Here is a 21811-nt window from a genome sequence, read left to right on the forward strand (position 1 = left end):
AAACTTTGAAAAAAATTTCTGTCCATAACCATTGGGCCTAGGCAGTAGCCTAGGGCTACCAAATTTGGTATGTAGTGAAACCTAATAAACCTCTACCAAATTTGTTCAAGTAATGCCTCCGGGGTCAACTTTGACCCTGCCCCGGGGGGGGTCACAAAATTGAATAAACGCTTATAAAGGGCCTATTTTGTGAAATCCTTAAAAATGTTCTTGTCAAAAACCATTCGGACTATGGCTACCAAATTTGTTATGCAGTAACATCTTATAGTCCTCTACCAAGTTTGTTCAAATTTTGCCCTTTGGGTCAAATTTGACACTGACCTGCGGGCCACAAAATTGAACATTATATACACTTATATCTTGCTTATTTTGTGAAAACTTTAAAAATATTCTTGTCCTTAACTCTAGGACCTAGGGCTACCACATTTTGTATGTAGTGAGATAAAGTAGTCCTCTAAAAAGTTTGCTCAAATTATGCCCCTGGGGTTAAATTTGACCCAGCCCAGGGGGTCACAAAAGTGTACATGTGCTTAAATGAGGCCTATATTTAAGTATTTGCACAGGCTGAGAATATTTGTTTCAGCCTTTTTTTCAGCTGTGGAGCGATACAGGGCCATCATGGCCCTCTTGTATTATATTACTCCAGACAAGGCAGAGAATTTTAAGTATATATTTCTTTTCCAAAATGATTCTATTAATAAAAGCAGCTTGGACTAAAAAGATGTTATACCATTATATTTACTGAGCATTAACAGTGTGGAATCCCGCCAAATTATTTCATGTTTAAAGTGCATAAAGTTGGTATATACATGTAATTTTTACGAATATTGTGGGAACTGTTAGGAATCATGTTTATAGCTCATGACATACCTTACAGGGCATATAATAGATTTGTTTACTGTTTAACAATTTCAGTTAACTAAACGTACTCTACTATTTAGTAATGTTATTATACCCCCACAAACGAAGTTTAGGGGGGTATATAGGAGTGAACTTGTCTGTCGGTCTATCGGTCAGTCCGTATTAAGTGTCCGCACTCTATTTCAAGTAGTTTTCATCCGATCTTCACCAAACTTGGTCAGAAGTTGTATCTACATGATGTCTAGGCCAAGTTCGAACATGGGCCTTGTCGGGTCAAAAACTAGGTCATAGGGTCACTTAGTGCGTTTTAAACATTCAGCATGTTGTCTGCTCTTTATTTCAAGTAGTTTTCATCCGATCTTCACCAAACTTGGTTAGAAGTTGTATCTAGATGATCTTAAGGCCAAGTTCGAACATGGGCCTTGCCGGGTCAAAAACTAGGTCACGGGGTAACTTTGTGCGTTTTAAACATTCAGCATGTTGTCCGCTCTCTAATTCAAGTAGTTTGCCGGGTCAAAAACTAGGTCACGGGTCACTCAGTACATTTTACACATTGACCATGGTGTCCGCTCTCTATTTCAAGTAGTTTCAATCCGATCTTCACGACACTGGGTCAAAAGTTGTAACTTGATGATGTGTAGGTCAAGTTCGAACATGGGCCATGCCGGGTCAAAAACTAGGTCACAGGGTCACTTAGTGTGTTTTAAACCTCACCATGTTGTCTGCTCTCTAATTCAAGTAGTATTTATCCAATCTTCACCAAAATTGGTCAGAAGTTGTATCTTGATAATATCTAGAGCAAGTTTGAATATGGGTCATGCCGGGTCAAAAACAAGGTCACGGGGTCACTTAGTGCGTTTTAAACATCACAATGTTGTCCGCTCTCTAATTCAAGTAGTTTTCATCCTATCTTCACCAAACTTGGTCAGAAGTTGTTTCTAGATGATCTTAAGGTAAAGTTCGAACATGGGCCTTGCCGGGTCAAAAACTAGGTCACGGGGTCACTTAGTGCGTTTTAAACATTCAGCATGTTGTCTGCTCTCTAATTCAAGTAGTATTTATCCGATCTTCACCAAACTTGGTCAGAAGTTGTAACTAGATGATGTGTAGGTCAAGTTGGAACATGGGCCATGCCGGGTCAAAAACTAGGTCACGGGGTCATTTAGTGTGTTTTAAACCTCACCATGTTGTCCACTCTCTAATTCAAGTAGTTTTTATCCAATCTTCACCAAAATTGGTCAGAAGTTGTATCTTGATAATGTCTAGGGCAAGTTTGAATATGGGTCATGCCGGGTGTAAAACAAGGTCACGGGGTCACTTAGTGCGTTTTAAACATCACAATGTTGTCCGCTGTCTAATTCAAGTAGTTTTCATCCAATCATTTACCAAACTTTGTCAGAAGTTGTATCTAGATGATGTCTAGGTCAAGTTTGAATATGGGTCATGCCGGGCCAAACCAGGTCACGGGGTATCTTAGTGCCTTTTTAACCTCGCCATGTTGTCCGCTCTCTAATTCAAGAAGTTTTCATCCAATCCTCACCAAACTTGGTCACAAGTTTTATCTAAATGATCTCTAGGACAAGTATGAACATAGGCCATTCTGGGACTAAAACTAGGTCACGGGGTTACTTAGTGCGTTTTTTAACATTCAGCATGGTGTCCGCTCTCTAATTCAAGTAGATTACATTTGATCTTCACCAAACTTCATCAGAAGTTTTATGGAGATGATCTTAAGACCAAATTAGAACATGGGCCTTTCTGGGTCAAAAACTAGGTCAAGGGGTCACTTAGTGCATTTTAAAAATTGAGCATGGTGTCCGCTGTTTTTTGTGAAGACGACATGCAAAATATTATGTGTCAATGCGTCATGTGGGGGTATTCGTCACGTCTGTGACAAAGCTCTAGTTGTGAATAGTCATTTGCCAATACATGCATATAAACCCTTCCGTGTATCAATAACTGTATACATACAGCTTTTCTGCATATCAATTGAATAAACAAATTCTTACCAATTATAACAATAAATGTGCTATGAATTTCATTTAACACAAATATACACCAATTTTCAGAAGTGTAAAGTGTACAGTGCTTTATGGGACTGCAGTTTCATGGGGCACTGTTAAGATTTAATTGTAACAACCAATGATGAGTGAGTTTATATTCAGATTGAATGCAATAAGATACCAAGCAATGTTTTATTGCGTCATGCCCGTTTGTAGATCTGCCATAGTCATTAGCACTTTTCTATGGAATTCCATAGAAAATATTATGGAATTCTACGGAAATCGATGGAAATCCATGGAATTTGATGGAATTCCATCCACTTGCCAATTTTCCATCTGAAGCTGTTATGGAATTCCACGGAATCTCGACTAGAATTCCATGCATTTCCACGGAATGTATGGAAAACACCATGGAAAGTTGGACTTAGCCATTTTTTTCAACGGAAATCGTTATGGAAAATAACTTATACATTTTCTTGGATGGAAATCAATGGAAAATAACTTAGAAAATTTTCGCTGGTTGTCGGAAATGTATTTGTAGTTTAATACATGTATGAATTTATTTGCATCATGTATTTTGTATTTAAAAGAAAATGCAATAAAGATAATTATAAATTTGTTCTAGAAATTGGAACAGTTCTGGAACTGTTCCATATTTGTGTTCTAAAACTTATGTTCTGGAATTGTTCCAAAACAGTTTTTTTAGAATAAATCCAGAACATTTGTGGAAAATGGCTTAGGACTGAAACGGTTCCAATAATTTCAAGAACCTTTTAAGAACATTTCAAGGACAAAATATGGTCAAAAATTTCTAAAAATGTTTTAAAATGTAGTTCTAGAACACATCTAGAATGCTTTAAGAACCAGTAAGTTCTACAAAAGTTCTTATGGGGAATAAGAACACATATAGAACACCTTACACTTACAAATAGCCAAATAGACTTCATAGTAGCAACAGCAGCAGCAGCAGTAGTAGTAGTTGTTGTTGTAGATGTAGTAGCTGTATTAGTAGTAGTAGTTGTTGTTGTTGTAGTAGGTGTTGTTGTTGTAGTAATTGATGACTAGTAGCAGTAGTGTTTTTTATATCAGTAGAGGTTGTGGTGGTAGTAGTAGTAGTAGAAGTAGTAGCATTAACAGTTTCTGTAGCAATAGTAGTAGCAATAGAAGTAGCAGTAGTAGCAGTTGTTGCTGTAGTAGCAGTTGTTGCTGCTGCTGTTGCTGCTGTTGTTGTTGCTGCTGTTACTGTTGCTGTTGTTGGTGTTGTTGATGCTGTAGTAATTAAAGTAGTAGTTCTGCAGAGGTAGGAGTAGTTGTTACTTTCAAAGCAATTTCTACAAGTTTAAATTCCTTAACCCTGTCCAAGTGGTATACACACTGTTTTTTCTCAATATCAAACTCAGCCAGTCCAGGTTGTCAAATAACAATCTATCTGATAAGCCAAGCATGTGTTGTACATCAGATGTTGGGTATGTTTGCTGCAAATCTATTGGTTATAAGATATAACAGCCTTTTCTAATTGGCTGAATTCAAATACAGAAAGTTTACCTGTTAGATTGAAACATGAAACATGGTGGACAATGTACTGGTTTAACTTGTTAAAATAAAGTTAAGACATTTAACAAACAGAAGAGTTCATTAGTTTTTCCATTAAAAACACTTTCTTAAAATACTTATGTATTTATATCATTTGGAAAGTGACATGAACTATTGCTAAAGAGTGATGCACACAGTGTTTGAGCAGTCTGTCTAGGAATAGAACAACTGAAGGTTTGTGATTTTTATTATTTCTAAATATTCCTTTAAATTTAATCTTCTTATGACATTATTGTAGACCTTTTTATGTGATATATGAGGTTTTAGTATGGCAAATATTAGTTTAAAAGCAGCTGTCACCCAAAGTTTCACTTAGTGGAGTTTGCAGGTTGAAAAAGGAAGTAATAAGACCTATGTGGAGAAATTAATAACGTTGAATGTAGTATCGGAATTTTATCATGCAAGGTTATGGAACTGCAGGCTAAGGAAGTTTTTTACTGTGCATGTTGAGCACTCAATGCTCATTAATGGTGTTAATGTTTATTATTATCCCCCGCCATAGGCGGAGGGATATTGTTTTGGCGTTGTCTGTCCGTCCTTCCATCCTTCCGTCTGTCCGTCTTTCCATCCGTCCGTAGCCATATCTTGGAAGTGCTTTGGCAGATTTCACTGAAACTTGGTATGAGTATGTATATGGATAAGAGGATGATGCATGCCAAATGGCATTGTACACCATTAGTTAATAACAGAGTTATGGCCCTTTGTATCTTGAAAAAATGCTTTTTGTGTGTGCAAGGCCATATCCTGGAAGTGCTTTGGCGGATTTCATTGAAACCTAGTTCAAGTATATATATGGATAAGAGGATGATGCACGCCAAATGGAATTGTACACCATCTGTTAAAAACGGGGTTATGGCCGTTTGTATCTTTAAAAAATGCTTGTTTGAGTGTCAAATATAATACTTATGTGTCCAGAAGCATGTTGGCGGGGGATATCAATTCAACGTATTTGCTTGTAAATAAAAAATTAAACCAATGGAATTGGTTTTTAGGTATCTGAGTGTGCATTTTCATACCAATAGAATAACACATCATTCTAATTCTAGCAATAATAAATTTGTACTTATCATACCAACAAATTAAGTTATGCTTAGTGCTTTGCGATGTATTCACTTCGTTTTTAGTTCTCTTTCTAAAGACCATTTAACAACTTAATATTTAAAACAATTCATGAATTACGTTCCCTATACATTTTCATTATGTGCTTTAATTACCATTGACCAGTTGATGGAAGATACTGCAGAGTTTGGCAGGGAAATAATCCAACAGCAAAGCGGCTCTTTAAGCGCATTTACCTAGAGGACTTACAGGGCCACAAATTCATGGTAAATATTGTCATGCCCTGGGCTAGATAAGTTATTTAATGTTAACCACCTGAAAGTATTTTGTCTTTTTGGAATTCAATATATTGGTCTAAGTCAGTTACACTTTTCTGGATCCTGGGATAACTTTTAAAGTTCTAAGTATTTTTTCATGAAACTTGAAACATGAACAGATGACAATAAGGACATTTTGCACGTCATTTCATGTTGTTTATAATGCAAGAATTCTGGTTGCTATGGCAACAAATATATTTAACAAACTTAAAATAGTGAAGTTTAACAGGTACAAATGTAGGGGACCATATTGCTTTGCAATCTCTTGTTATAGTTTGAATGTAAATAACTCTTTGCTTTAGACATTTTTATGATTTTTTATTCTGTAGAGCACATGTGAGCAGTATACAATGTACCTCATACCAAAAAGGACCCGGAGGCAGTGACTGGTGTTCAATATTCTCAGAAGAAAAGGAAAATGGCAGTGGAAGACTTGGACAAACATTTTTAAAAACTAACCTCTGTGTTAAGCCTGGCAGTCTGTGGCTGGTGACATGTTTTATTTTGGTTACTTCTTGTATAAAAAAGACCAGTTATTTTTTTTGTGAATTGTATTTTGTGTTTGTTTTTTGTCTTAATTTATTTGTTGTTGTTTTTTAATTTAGGAATTTGAAACTTGGATAATTGAATTAAGTCCGTGTTCAACAGTACAGAGCATAGTATAATAAATAACAAATTTACAACAGTTGTTAATTTGTTATGTATTATTATTAACTATGCTCAGTACTTGAATACTGGCTGTCTGCATGGGAATTTGTTTTCTAGAAAGTTGGTTTCAGACTTAAATATTTGAAGTTAACCTTCGGAACTTTTCTAGAATTGTACTGGAACACATCAACTAGAACTGAACTTCTGTTATCATACTGAAAGTGTTCTAGAATTAATAAGGAACAGTTGTTGAACGTTAAAATTTATGAGAAAAAACTCTAGAACAATTGTGCGTGATGTGTGTGTGCATGTAATTGTGTGTGTTTATGAACATATGTGAGAAAGGAAGTATACTTGTCATAAGACAAATGTAAAATTCTACTTCTATGTTTTATATTGTGCCTTTAATAAGTTTTTCTTTTCTCACCTGTATATGGCTGCATGTTTATGGATGTGTTTTTCGGCGTAAGCTGTATTAAGCCAGCTTTTCACCTTAGCCTGACCTTTGTAAGTGTCCAATAAAATTCCAATAAAATTTCCCGCGGCTAGGTACGAATGAATACACTTCATTTATTCCATTGGCTGATTTGAGTATACCACCAGAACATTGGAAACATATCCGCGTCTTTGTAACACTGTTTTACTGTATGAAACAATTTTATCTCGAATGAAAAGGCTTAATAGATAGAACAGTTTTACACTCAATTCTCGACATCAATACAGTTTGTGCGTACACCTTTTATTTTCAGAGTATTACCAGCGCAAGAGCGTTTATACTTAAAAGGCTATGTTCTCATATTTAGTACTTACTTCCTTATTCCTGTCAACATGTTAACATGTAAAAGTATAAAGAGCAATGGAAGCGAGGCCTCACTTTAAAGCATTGCATTTCAACCCGCGAGGTATATCGGGTCAAATCGCGGACATTCAGAGTTTATATTCAGGTCATCACCGGAGTTGGCGGCCAGTAAAATAATCGTTATATAATAAAGACGCTATCCGTGAACTAGGTGACCTGGAATTTTCTTTAGACCAGAAATATGTTAAATGAAGATATTCAGCAATATAATTATGGTATGTAAATAATAGATTCTTAATGTGTTTTCAACAATACAATGATAAATATTATTGTTGATAAATTTAACAATAATTATTCGTCCATATTGCTTAATGTACTAAAGTGATATTATGAGCATGTAACAGTTTATAGGTGTCTATCGCAACCGTTGATTATTTTTGATGTTTCTACTTCATATACACTTATATTTATTAATGCAGCATCATCATACTAAAACAATATACCAGAAAGAGAAAAATAATGCATTTGAATATCAACCGTACTTTCGTTTGACAACTGATCATGCGTTTACGAGTTGAACCTAAATTTAGTTTTAGTGCAGATTTGTTCATACGACACAAAGACACGAAATTGTTTTACGGATCATTTCAGCTTACAGGACTGGGTGGGTCACGTAAGAATATCGAATATAAAATATATTTTTATAAACAACTGGTAGCAAGGTGAGTTGCAGATAATTAATCAGTAACCACATTTTAACTAACTATTTTGACCTGTTAATTCTTTTCAGCTCAATTCAACAGTGCAAAATGCCCATAATATCACTTTAAGCATTAGCACGATGATAATTGATACTGTTAATAATCGAATCAAATAGCAATGCCCGACAAACCACTAAAACAGGTTTGTTCGAAGAACGCGCCTATAAATACGGATACTTCTCGTGTGGCCGATTGACTCATATGTTTAAATTTCACTTCCATTCTTCTTTTGGTTTTCTGTTTTGTATCTATAGGTTTATGACCAGCAATATGTTATAATGTAAAATAAGCCGCGAAAACTCCCAGTAACATCCCGTACTGCGTGTGATGCAGCTAAGAACTGCACAGAAAAAGACATTCGCTATCCTTGATCTCATTCATTAAACTATTTACGCCGTATATCTTTTTTAAAGATATTTCTTGTTGAATGTGTGCATGCATGCCTGTGGTTAAGAGAGTTGGTACTTAATGAAAATGTAAAACCACTCATTTATGAATATGTACTGTGACTGCATGTGTGTGGTTAATGATTGATGCCAGATCTTGTTCTTGTTTAACTTCTATGATGAAACCTTTAGTTACATTCACATTTGTTTTTCAAAATCAATAAAATGCCTTTGATCTATTATCTGTTTTTTTTTCTATTTTATTCCAGCTTTTTATTAAATTCCATAGCTTTTCACGGAATTCCACGGCATTCTATGGAATTCCACGGCATTCTATGGAATTCCACGGCATTCCATGGAATTCCACGGCGTTCTATGGAATTCCACGGCGTTCTATGGAAATCCACGGCATTCTATGGAATTCCACGGCATTCTATGGAATTCCACGGCATTATATGGAATGCCACGGAATTCTATGGAATTCCACGGCATTTTATGGAATTCCATCCCATATCAAGTCCCCCTTCTGTTTTTTATTCACTTTTCCATTGATTGCATGGAATCGGATGGAAAGTTAGTGCCAATACTCCACGGAATTCCATCTAACGATTTCCATAGAATTCCATATGATTCCACGGCAGATCTACAGACGGGTACTCAGTCATGCAAAAAAACGTCCTTCCCAGGGACATATGTTAAAACGTGCAAAAATGCAAGTGAATTGAAAGTGAATTTCTGTAAACAATTACCCTGCCTTTGACTGGAACTTATATATTTAGCTATCCTTATTTGCGAGGCAAATACATGTTAGGTGTGTTTCACCTTTTCATTACAATGAAAATTCCTATTCCTAAAATACTAACAGTGTGTACCGGGTCGGTTAGATTGGACAAGAAATTTAATAAGGGTATGGAAATCCTGCACTCCATGTTAAAGTCTATATTTTGTTTACATGATGAGTCAACTAACTGAAGCTACAACTGTTAACATGTCCCTTGATCCCAAGGATTAAGTGACAATCAGTGCATGGAAAAATTTGCTAAAGAAGGTTACATTTACATGAACTTCACTATGTTATTATAATTTCACAGTTGCTTACTTGTCTATTGCATATAAGCCGCTGCATGCAAAAATGGGTCTTAAGCCATGTACTGCTAGTGCATCCCCACCCCAGCCTGGGCAATACCGCAGTCAGATCAGGAGCTAAAGTCATGCAAGGTTTCATGGTCTTATAAGCTGAGAGAGAAGCTTCCGGCGAGACTGTGCGCAGGCTGGGCTTGAGCTACTTTGGATGCATATGGCATAAGATCTATTTTTGCATGACTCCGTTCAAATCTTCTATACCCTGTGATGTACGTATTGTCCTGAACCATGGAATTCACTCTATCCTCAAAAGTTATTTAGGTTTCTCAAGATAATACTGATATCTTAAGTCTCATTTAGTCAGTCAAAAATTACATTTTAAATATAATGTAAATATGCGAAATGTAATTGTGATTATCTTGCTTACAATTCATTAAATATTCACTTTGTCTTACAAGGATAGTAATAAACATTTTTTGCAATATGTAAACAGTGATCTTAATCTAATTATTTTAAAGACAAGTTTTACATTGAGGGTTAAAGGGGCCTTTTCACAGATTTTGGCATGTTTTGAAGTTTGTCATTAAATGCTTCATATTGATAAATGTTAACATTTGCTTTCAAAAGCACCAGTAAAAAATCAATTTAAATTTAACAAGAAAAAAAAGGAACCATCAACAGGGCTCGAACAACTGATCCCTGGAGTCCTGGAGTATAACGTCTTAGACCTCTTGACCATCCTTCCGCATACAATTACGAATGTATTTTATACTATATATAAGCAATCTTCGTAGTTTCACAAACTATAACGACAACAACAGAACTCTCCAAATTATTCAATCGTTTCGAGTTGCAACGCTTTATAATTTTTAAGTTTTTAAATCGTTTAAATATGCATATAATGGCTATATTAGAACATGGTAAATGTTCAGTATTAATGTTTCCTCACAAATATCTTAACTAAATCAAAAATTTGGAATCTGAAACAACTTTTTTAAATTTTGTCAATTTACCAAAACGTGAAAGGCCCCTTTAACCATTACCTTGAAACTTCATATGGTGTTAGAGCAGTGTTAATTGTTTTTTTAAGCGTTTCAGATTTATGTGAAGTTAAGACTAAAGCGGCTACTCTTGTAAAATCCTTTCAACATCACATACCATATTAAATGTAAATATTTGAAGGGAATACCTTTGGTTCATTCAGCAAGTAAGCATCTGTTTTTAGTTGGTCGTATTAGCGGCCGACTAAATTTACAAACCATGTTTTGCATATCAGTATGTGCCTAGAAGCCTTAGCTACGCTAAGAACCGTATGTAACCCACTATGCTAGGAACAATTACTGCTGCCTGTCTGCACTGCAGATAAGAATGCTTAGGAGCATCTGCTCTACTACTCAGTGAGTGTATTTACCAGCTTGTAAGACCACATTGGCTAGTCTAGTGTTTATCATTGAAATTTGTACATATTGCTTTCAGGGAAAACGGGGTTTAATGCATGTCAAATAAGATTAGCCTGTGCACTTTGATTAGCCTGTGCAATGCGCACAAGCTTACCAAGGACGACAACAGGGAACAATTTCAGTGCCTTCAGAGCTTTGATTTAAGCTAATGTAATCACAGTTAAGTCGTTTAAAACTGTAATATCTTATTTACTGCTGTCTTGAATATGGTCTATTAACCAAAAATCAAAATAAGGCAAGAAGAATGTGGTTGGTTTATGGATTCAAAAAGTGATTACAATGGGGAAACCTTAAAAAATAAATGGGTGCATTATGAAAAGGGGGTTAAATGCATGTGGTGCCAGATAAGCCTGTTCAGCCTGCACAGGCTAATCAGGCACAAAACTTTCTGCTTTTATGATATTTTTTGTTTAAAGAAAGTATCTTTTTAGCAAAAATCCATTTTAAGCGGAAAGTGTCGTCCCTGCTAATCTGGAACGACACTTTACGCACATGCATTAAACCCCTTTTCACAGAGTACGGCTAAAATACATTGACATTGTTACATTTGACCAGCATGAAATGATTACTTTCTCACTTCTCATCTCCTTTCCCTGTATTCACTCAGCAATACATGTCATAATTCAAAGTGTGTACATCAAAGGATCTTCTTTAAATAACTATCATAAGAAATATACTAATGACATCACATTTCATGTGAAATGGGTTTTTTTCAGAGGGTCTGAAAAGTAGCCTTTATTCTTTCGATCTATCTAATTTTTAATCAACTCATGCATTTCTCATATATTCCCCATGTCCCACATATTTTTATGCGTCATCAATAATAATAGGTTACAACAATGTAAACAACAATCCTTAAAGCCATAAGCCTGTCAAGTCTGCATGTACTGATGTGTATCAGATTAAATCTAGTTCAAATGATTCATGAGAGCTGCATGAGTAGTTGATATAGCTGACACATCATTACCTGTACTGCTGTCTTTTAAGTGGGTTATCAAGATAAACACAAAAGTTTAACACAAATGTATTTCGGGTACATGTTATTGTTATTAAAGAAAGGCTTTATCTTGTTGTATTATTATCAATCTTATTTAAATTTATTAAATAGGAAATAAATAAATTGGAATTCAAGTTATGTCTTAACCATTTCATCCATTGACACTAACTTAATCTTGATGATTTAATAGTATTTTCCAGTAATGTGTTTTTATGCTGTAAATAATGGTTTTTAAAATCTTAAAACATACCATAGTCTAGGAAGGCCAATATTTTTATTGTCTGAACTCCAATTTTCATGGGTTTAGTTGACTAGGTAGATGATTAATTTTTTGCTTATTATGCCCCCCTTCAAAGAAGAGGGGGTATATTGTTATGCACATGTCTGTCGGTCCTTCAGTCCGTCCACCAGATGGTTTCTTGATAATAACTTAAGAACGCTTAGGCCTAGGATCATGAAAATTCATACGTACATTGATCATGACTGGCAGATGACCCATATTGATTTTTAGGTCACAAGGTCAAAGGTCAAGGTCACAGTGACTTGAAATAGTAAAATGGTTTCCGGCTGATAACTCAAGAATGCTTAGGCCTAGGATCATGAAACTTCATAGGTATATTGATCATGACTGGAAGATGACCCCTGGTGATTTTCGGGTCACTAGGTCAAAGGTCAAGGTCACAGTGACTCGAAATAGTAAAATGGTTTCCGGATGATAACTCAAGAATGCCAACGCCTAGGATCATAAAACTTCAAAGGTACATTGATCATGACTGGCAAATGATCCCTTTTGATTTTCAGGTCACTAGGTCAAGGTCACAGTGACTCGAAGCAGTAAAATGGTTTTCGGATAATAACTCAAGAATGCTTACGCCTAGGATCATGAAACTTCATAGGTACATTGATCATGACTAGCAGATGACCCCTATTGATTTTCAGGTCACTTGTTCAAAGGTCAAGGTTGCAGTGACTCGAAACAGTAAAGAGGTTTCAGGATGATAACTCAAGAATGCTTACGCCTAGGATCATGAAACTTCATAGGTACATTGATAATGACTGGCAGATGACCCCTATTGATTTTCAGGTCAATAGGTCAAAGGTCAAGGTCACAGTGACTCGAAATAGCAAAATGGTTTCTGGATGATAACTCAAGAATGCTTACGCCTAGGATCATGAAACTTCATAGGTACATTGATCACGACTGGCAGATGACGCCTATTAATTTTCAGGTCAAAGGTCAAGGTCACAGTGACTCAAAACAGTAAAATGGTTTTCTGATGATAACGTCAAGAATAATTAGGCGTAGGATCATGAAACTTCATAGGTACATTGATCATGACTGGCAGATGACCCCTATTGATTTTCAGGTCACTAGGTCAAAGGTCTAGGTCACAGTGACAAAAAAACATATTCACACAATGGCTGCCACTACAACTGACAGCCCATATGGGGGGCATGCATATTTTACAAACAGCTCTTGTTTTTAACGTCATATCTATTGTCTGACCAAACAAACATATAGCTACCTACAGGTAAAAAGTAAAGAAAGTTTAAATTGATAAGAAAAAAACTCTTCCTAAATTATTCTGTTAGTGGAATAAAAAGGTCATAATGTTTATTAATGAATAAGTCACTTCAGTATCTTTGTATGTGTATTTTGTGTCCATCTGGAACTTACTTGTTGCGACACGAAATCTTAAGAACTGATGATCTTCATTTGATAAAACTTTATATTCAGCATACCTATAGGGTGAACATGTGCATATCACTGCAAGGGGTCAAAGGTCAAATTTGTTCATTGTACACAGCTTTTCAATACTTCATCACTCATCATACGAATTTAAGAATAATGTTCAGCATGACTGGAATGTTACTCAATTTCTCATGTAATTAAATTAACTCTTCATATTTGGCCTCACCATGAATTGTAAATTTGTAAGACCACTCTTTCGTCATCCTCACATTCCTGAGTTATGTTCCCTTGACAAACTGACAAAGCAGTGCATGGGTATTTGTTACATTTGTGACAATGTTGTATAGTTGATGAAATTAAATTGTGTGTTGACATTGCAGGCTTTGACCAACATGCCAGAGTTTGAGGGCTCCATGTTTAAACAGATCCTTTACAAGGAACAATGGAACGAGACAAAGTCGGAGGACGAGAAATCAACAGGGCGGGAACCGTAATGGGGCGGACAATGTCAAATATTGATGAAGACCAGTTAAGGAATAATGAGTTATGCTTGTGCGTGCTTCATGTCATTACTGTAATTTAGGGGACATTGTCAAATGGTGATGAAGACCTTTAATGGAGTACTCTTTCTCTCGCTCATGTTTGTGTTTGCCATATTTACAATACCTGCTCATGCTGTTTGAAGGTCATGTCACTGTGAAATGTTAAGACCTTAAACTGGATTACTGGTGCTTCGACTCAATAAATTATTCAAGCCATGTTATTGGAGAAATGGGCTTATTGCATGTGCGTAAAATGTCAACTTCACAAGCTTATCAGGTACACAACTTTTGGTTTTTGTATTTTTAGCTTGGCTGTTTTTGGAGAAAACCTGAGGTATTGTCCGAAAGCCAGCTTGTCGTGTCTTTCCACTGTCCGCATCGTGCTAAAACCTTAACAGTGACTCCAAAATCGAAGTGCTTCCACCTACAACATTGAAACTTCATATGTAGCTGCACCTTGACGAGTTCTACACGCCACACCCATATTTGGGTCACTAGGTCAAAGGTCAAGGTCACTGTGACCTCTAATATTGTTCTGACAAGCTTTAATTTATTCAAAACTGCACCGGCAGCAGAGCGTTGGCACCCGCTTTGCGATGCTCTTGTTTAAAAAGGAACTTTCTTCTAAACAAAAATCCAATATAGGCAGAAAGTGTTGACCCTAATCTATATAGGCTGAAAGTGTTGACCATAATCAATTTAGGCAGAAAGTGTTGTCCCTAATCCAATATAGGCAGAAAGTGTTGTCCCTAATCCAATTTAGGCAGAAAGTGTTGTCCCTAATCCAATTTAGGCAGAAAGTGTTGTCCCTAATCAATTTAGGCAGAAAGTGTTGACCCTAATCAATTTAGGCAGAAAGTGTTGTCCCAAATCAATTTAGGCAGAAACTGTTGACCCTAATCAATTTAGGCAGAAAGTGTTGTCCCTAATCAATTTAGGCAGAAAGTGTTGTCCCTAATCAATTTAGGCAGAAAGTGTTGACCCTAATCAATTTAGGCAGAAAGTGTTTTCCCTAATCAATACAGGCAGAAAGTGTTGACCCTTATCCAATATAGGCAGAAAGTATTGTCCCTAATCCAATATAGGCAGAAAGTGTTGTCCCTAATCCAATATAGGCAGAAAGTGTTGTCCCTTATCCAATATAGGCAGAAAGTGTTGTCCCTAATCCAATAAAGGCAGAAAGTGTTGTCCCTAATCAATATAGGCAGAAAGTGTTGTCCCTAATCAAATATAGGCAGAAAGTGTTGTCCCTAATCAAATATAGGCAGAAAGTGTTGACACTAATCAATTTAGGCAGAAAGTGTTGTCCCTAATCAAATATAGGCAGAAAGTGTTGTCCCTAATCAAATATAGGCAGAAAGTGTTGACACTTATCAATTTAGGCAGAAAGTGTTGTCCCTAATCAAATATAGGCAGAAAGTGTTGACACTTATCAATTTAGGCAGAAAGTGTTGTCCCTAGTAAGACTATGCAAACTGCACAGGCTAATCTTGACAACACTTTACAGACACACATATTAAGCCCTTTTTTCCCAGAACAAGGCTCATATGAATTTGATGAAGTCTGTGTAAAAGGCTGATGAAGACCTGTTGATGGCTTACTAAGAAATAATTAATTGTTATATATGACATATTATTATTAAGTCTAAGGGAATGGTTGATGAACACTTATTGCTCAAATTCTGGTGCTTAATGCACAAAAAAATCATGATTTTTGCTGTATATATCTTATTATAGGTGCAGAAGTAGGATTTTCAATGTAAATGGTTGCTCATGGAGATTTTTCTGGAATATCAGAGCTAAATGTAATGGTTATTTGTGTAATATGTATTTTGTATGTTTACATATGGATGTGAATTGTAAATTGCTGATGTTGTATGATGCTTTTGAAAATCCTGAAGTAAAATTATTAATGATTATTTTGTCTACACTATCATAATATGAGCCATGCTCTGTGAAAAAGGGGGTTTAATGCATGTGCGTAAAGTGTCGTCCCAGATTAGCATGAGCAGTCCGCACAGGCTTATCAGGGACGACATTTTCCGCTTTAATGATATTTTTCATTTCAAGAAATTCTCTTCTTAGCAAAAATCCAGTTTTAGCGAAAAGTGTCGTCTCTGATTAGCATGTGCTTCTCTGGGGCAACACTTAACGCACAAGCATTAAACCCCTTTTTCACAAGGCACAGCCCATATGTATTTTAAGTATCTCTACGATAGGAAAGTCAATATTAAAAGCTTATGATGATTTATTATTTTACTAATCGGATAACCATTAACAAAAGATTGTTTACACTTTTAATGTCATAAACATTAACGAACAGATTTATGGTGATTATTTTTCTATAGATAATGGTTGTAAGGACATTCCTACAAAGTGATTTATAATTTTGCACAATGAAAAAGTCCTGTATTTGAATTGTGTACATAATAATACAATGAATACAATAAACAAGACTCAGAGTACTATGTTCATATCTTGTGATTTGAACAATAACCCAGTCGTTAAGCTCAGTCAGTAGATGTTTCTATTTTATATATTCTTATTTTCATTTTTAACCCACAAACAAGCAATTTGAAAGTTGTATAATTCAACTTAACTTTTTTACAAAATGAAATTGGTCATAATCTTTATTTTGCAACTTTGTTTTGATTCCCATACCAAATGTACTGTGATAATGTTAACCAAAACTTGATACTGAACCTGACAAATAGTTATGAAAGAAGTGTTATGCATTGGTCATTCACAAAGGAATAATGTATCACACTTATTTTTACACCATGCAATAAGTTTGGGTTACCATTACCTCCTCATTGGTAATTATATGGGTTTAAAAATAGACACTGTAATTGTTGTGAAATACAGTTTCCAATCCCTCTAACCTCTATTCCTTTCAGCTTTTCAAAATCATGCAAATATGAACCCATATTTAATGTTTTGTATCTAGCAATTGAGCTCATTCTCAGAAAGCTTATAATTATATCCATGATTCACCGTCAAGTCTGTGTTATATTTTAGTATTCATGAAATACTGGTACTTATACATAGGCAAGGGAGTGTTGATTTAATCTATATCAGGGTGTGCTGAAAAGTTTACATCCTGTTATGTATTTCAGTAACTTTTTTCAAAGAAATACTCAATAGAAACATAAAAAAATTAACCTATTGTTATGCTCCCCCAAACAATTTTGGGGGAGCATAAAGTCGCCGCTTCGTCTGTCCGTCCGTCTGTGTGTCCGTACGTGCACAATTTTTGTCCGGGCTATAACTCAGCAACTAATGACCGGAATTCAATGAAACTTTATGGGAAGCTTCACTACCAAGAGGAGATGTGCATATTATCAGCAGGTTCTGGTCGGTTGATTTTTCTTAGAGTTATGGCCCTTTGAAATCTTCCATTAACTGTACATATTTGTTGCAATTCTTGTCCGGGCTTTTTCTCAGCAACTAATGACCTGAATTCAATGAAACTTTATGGGAAGCTTCACTACCAAGAAGAGATGTGCATATTATCAGCGGGTTCTGGTCAGATGATTTTTCACAGAGTTATGGCCCTTTGAAATTTTCCATTAACTGTACATATAGTGCAATTCTTGTCTGAGCTATTTCTCAGCAACTAATGACCAGAATTCAATGAAACTTTATGGGAAGCTTCACAACCAAAAGGAGATGTGCATGTTTTCAGTGCGTTCTGGTTGGATGGTTTTTCACAGAGTTATGGCTATTTGAAATTTTATATAACCCCCCAACTACTGTGCTTCCTTTTATCTGAATATATAGTGCAATATTGTGAAAAAAAACTTTGGGGAGCATCACCCGTCTCCGACGGTTTCCTGTTTTAATATTGATGCAATAATTTAATGACAAGGGCTAGAATACGTTTTTCATCAAGTTTCTATAACCATATTGCATGAACATGCCTTTTAAGGACAGTTTTACTATTGGAATAATTAAACGCTTTCTTACATTGTAAAATAGAAGCAAACAAGAAGACCAGCAACTGACAAAAAACAAGTTAAAAACACATACCAATCCAACACTTTTAAAGTTGTTGTAAATATTGTAAATGTGGCTTTGGTTAAAATAAATTGAGATCAAAACTAAATATGAGTATTTGACAAAAAAGTATATGACTACAATATTTTCTTGCAAGCCAGCTCTAGATTAAGAATAACTAGAGCTTTGTCACAGACTTGACGAATACCCCCACATGCCGAATTAACACAGAATATTTTGCATGTTGTCTTCACAAAAAACAGCAGACACCATGCTCAATGATTAAATCCCGCTAAGTGACCCCGTGACCTATTTTTGACCCGGCATGGCCCATGTTTGAACTTGACCTACACATCATCTACAACGTCTGACCAAGTGTGGTGAAGATCGGATGAAAACTACTTGAATAAGAGAACAGACACCATGCTGAATGTGTAAAACATACTAAGTGACCCCATGACCTAGTTTTTTTATCTGGTATGGCCCATGTTGGAACTTGGCCTTAAAATCATCTAGATGAAACTTCTGACCAAGTTTGGTGAAGATCTGATAAAAAACTACTTTAATAAGAGAGCAGACACCATGCTGAGTGTTTAAAAACACACTAAATGACCCCGTGGCCTAGTTTTTGGCCCTGCATGGCCCACGTTCAAACTTGGCGTAGAGATCATCTAGATACAACTTCTGACCAAGTTTGGTGAAGATATTGGATGATAACTACTTGAATTAGAGAGCGGACAACATGCTGAATGTTTGAAATGTGACAATGTGACCTTGTTTTTGACCCAGCATGACCCATATTCAAATTTGACCTATACATCATCTAGATACAACTTCTGACCAAGTTTGTTGAAGATCTGATGAAAACTAGTTAAATTAGAGAGCGGACACCATGCTCTATGTTCAAAACACACTAAGTGACCCCGTGACCTAGTTAGCGAGGCTGTTTTCAGAGAAAACCCGTGGTACTGTCATAGCCTGCTCGTCGTCCGCCTTCATGCTAAAACCTTAACATTGGCTCTAAAATCAAAGTGCTTCCACCTACAACTTTGAAACTTCATATGTAGATGCACCTTGATGAGTTCTACACGCCACACCCATTTTGGGTCACTAGGTCAAAGGTTAAGGTCACTGTGACCTTTAAAAAAAAATCTGACCAGCTTTCGCAGCCGAGCGTGGCACCCGTTATGCGGTGCTCTTGTTTTTGACCTACCATGACCCATGTTTGAACTTGGCCTAGACATCATCTAGATACAACTTCTGATCAAGTTTAGTGAAGCTCAGATGAAAACTACTTGAATTAGATAGGGGACACCATGCTCAATGTTTGAAACGCACTGAGTGACCCCGTGGCCTAGTTTTTGACCTGGCATGACCCATATTCGAACTTGACCTAGACATCATCTACATGTAGATATAACATCTGACCAAGTTTGGTGAAGATCGGATGAAAAAACTTGAATTAGAGAGCGGACACCATGCTCAATGTTTAAAACACACTAAGTGACCCCGTGACCTAGTTTTGACCTGCCATGACCCATGTTTGAACTTGGCCTAGACATCATCTAGATACAGCATCTGACCAAGTTTGGTGAAGCTCGGATGAAAACTACTTTAATTAGAGAGCATACACCATGCTTAATGTTTAAAATGCACTAAGTGTCCCCGTGACCAGTTTTTTACCTGACCCGGCATGACCCATATTCGAATTTGACCTAGACATCATCTAGATACAACATCTGACCAAGTTTGGTATAGCTGGGATGAAAACTACTTGAATAAAAGAGAGGATGCCATGCTGAATGTTTAAAACACACTAAGTGACCCCATGACCTAGTTTTTGATCCGGCATGACCCATATTTGAACTTGACCCAGACATCATCTAGATACAACATCGAGATACAACATATGACCAAGTTTGGTGAAGCTCGGATGAAAACTACTTGAATTAGAGAGCGGACACTTAATACGGACCGACAGAAAGACAGATAGACGGACAGACAGACAAGTTTACTCCTATATATCCCCGTAAAGTTCGTTTTTGGGGGTATAATGAAAAAATGTTGAGCCTTCATTTTTGTGTCTATTTCTTTTTCCTCTCCATATTTCCTTTTCTATTGAGAGGATGTTCACTAAGCTTCCCTTTTGAAATGATGACACTCAAAAAATGCTTGATTATTTCAAAAACATGGTAACCATGTTGAGAAGACTCTGGTTGATCTTGAAATGAACATGTTTTATCCATATTGAAAGTCCTTATTTAAAAAATTAAAATTTAAAAATCTCTGAAAATGCAATTAGCAGATGTTTACTATTTGGTATTTAGAATCGTATTATCGTCTTTAAATACATACAGTGTCTGATCACAAAAGCAGCAGACATAAACATAAGCACTGCTACAAAATATTTGCCTTAAGGTAGTGCACCTCTAATGGGCACATATCCAAATATAATCTAATTAATTATTTTCTTAATCAGCATCATTTCACTGAACTACATGCAAATTTGTAGGTAGGCTTTCCATGCTTTTTAAAAAAATATACCGATTTTTTCAAAACCACCCCCACGCTCGGCTTTTGTCCAGTTTATTTTCACCCCTGGGGTATATAAAAGTTCCATAATTCATTCAAATTTCCAAATATGGGCATGCAGTTGGTGTGTACAGATGCTGTAAAGGTGTTTAAAGTTTAAACAAGATGAAATAAGTATTCTTTTACAGACATTTATTTTTTACAAATTTTTATCTATGGAAGAGCACCATGAAATGTAAGTGATTTCAGCCAAGTAAAAATTGGGTCGGTTAAAAACAAAGTGTCATAAAATTCAAAATAGTATCATTTAAGTCATATTTTAAACTTAGTTTTTATAGAAACACTATATACAGCAAAAATACCAAGAACTAGACAGATTTACCGTTTACTTTTTGAAATAAAAATAAAAATGCAACATGCATGGTTCGTATTTTCAACAGTAAATCACCCAATTTCGCCATAACGTTGTTTTAATTTTAATAATTGAAAAATGTGCATAAAAATTGCAACATATTTAACAATAAATATAGCTTATATGCCATATTAAATCAAATTATGTTAGAAAATAAATAAAACGCGTCGCAAAAAAGTATATGTCGTCGGCAGGATTCGAACCTGCGCGGGAATATCCCAAAAGATTTCTAGTCTATCGCCTTAACCACTAGGCTACGGCACCTAATAGTAGGCTCTTCAACCTTCGAAGAAATCGCGGGAAATCATTAGAGGTGCACTACCTTAATCACACGAATTTCAAATGTGGACATTGTACAATCTCTTTGCATATTTATGTATTCTTTTGTATACCTTATATTTGCAAACAATGTAAAAATAAGTCTTTAAGCTGCACATAATATGTTTTGCTGGCTTTACACTTAAGCCAGCTTGAATGAAGCTGCATAGTAATTGATAATTTGTAATCTAAAATGATGTAAAATTTCACTTAATGTCATGATTGCAACCCATTTGTAAACTCTCAAATATTAAAATGTTGTGTATTGTAAACAAACAGTAAATTTCACCCACAAAGGTGGAGGGATATAGTTTAGGCATTCCGACAATCTGTCACAAACTTTGAAGGGCTA

The 21811-nt window shown here is 35.8% G+C and overlaps 1 protein-coding gene across 1 annotated transcript in view; it reads left to right on the forward strand.

The window, feature by feature from the left end:
- Window positions 1-15387, forward strand: part of LOC127871915 (uncharacterized) — a 46105-nt gene extending 30718 nt beyond the window's left edge. Inside the window, exon 10 of the mRNA XM_052415199.1 lies at window positions 14041-15387. Within this exon, the coding sequence (XP_052271159.1) occupies window positions 14041-14154 (114 nt within the window). The 3' untranslated portion in view covers window positions 14155-15387. The remainder of the gene's footprint in view (window positions 1-14040) is intronic.
- The last annotated feature ends 6424 nt before the right edge of the window (window positions 15388-21811 follow it).

This window comes from Dreissena polymorpha, chromosome 3, assembly GCF_020536995.1.
Source record: "Dreissena polymorpha isolate Duluth1 chromosome 3, UMN_Dpol_1.0, whole genome shotgun sequence".
NCBI lineage: Eukaryota > Metazoa > Mollusca > Bivalvia > Myida > Dreissenidae > Dreissena > Dreissena polymorpha.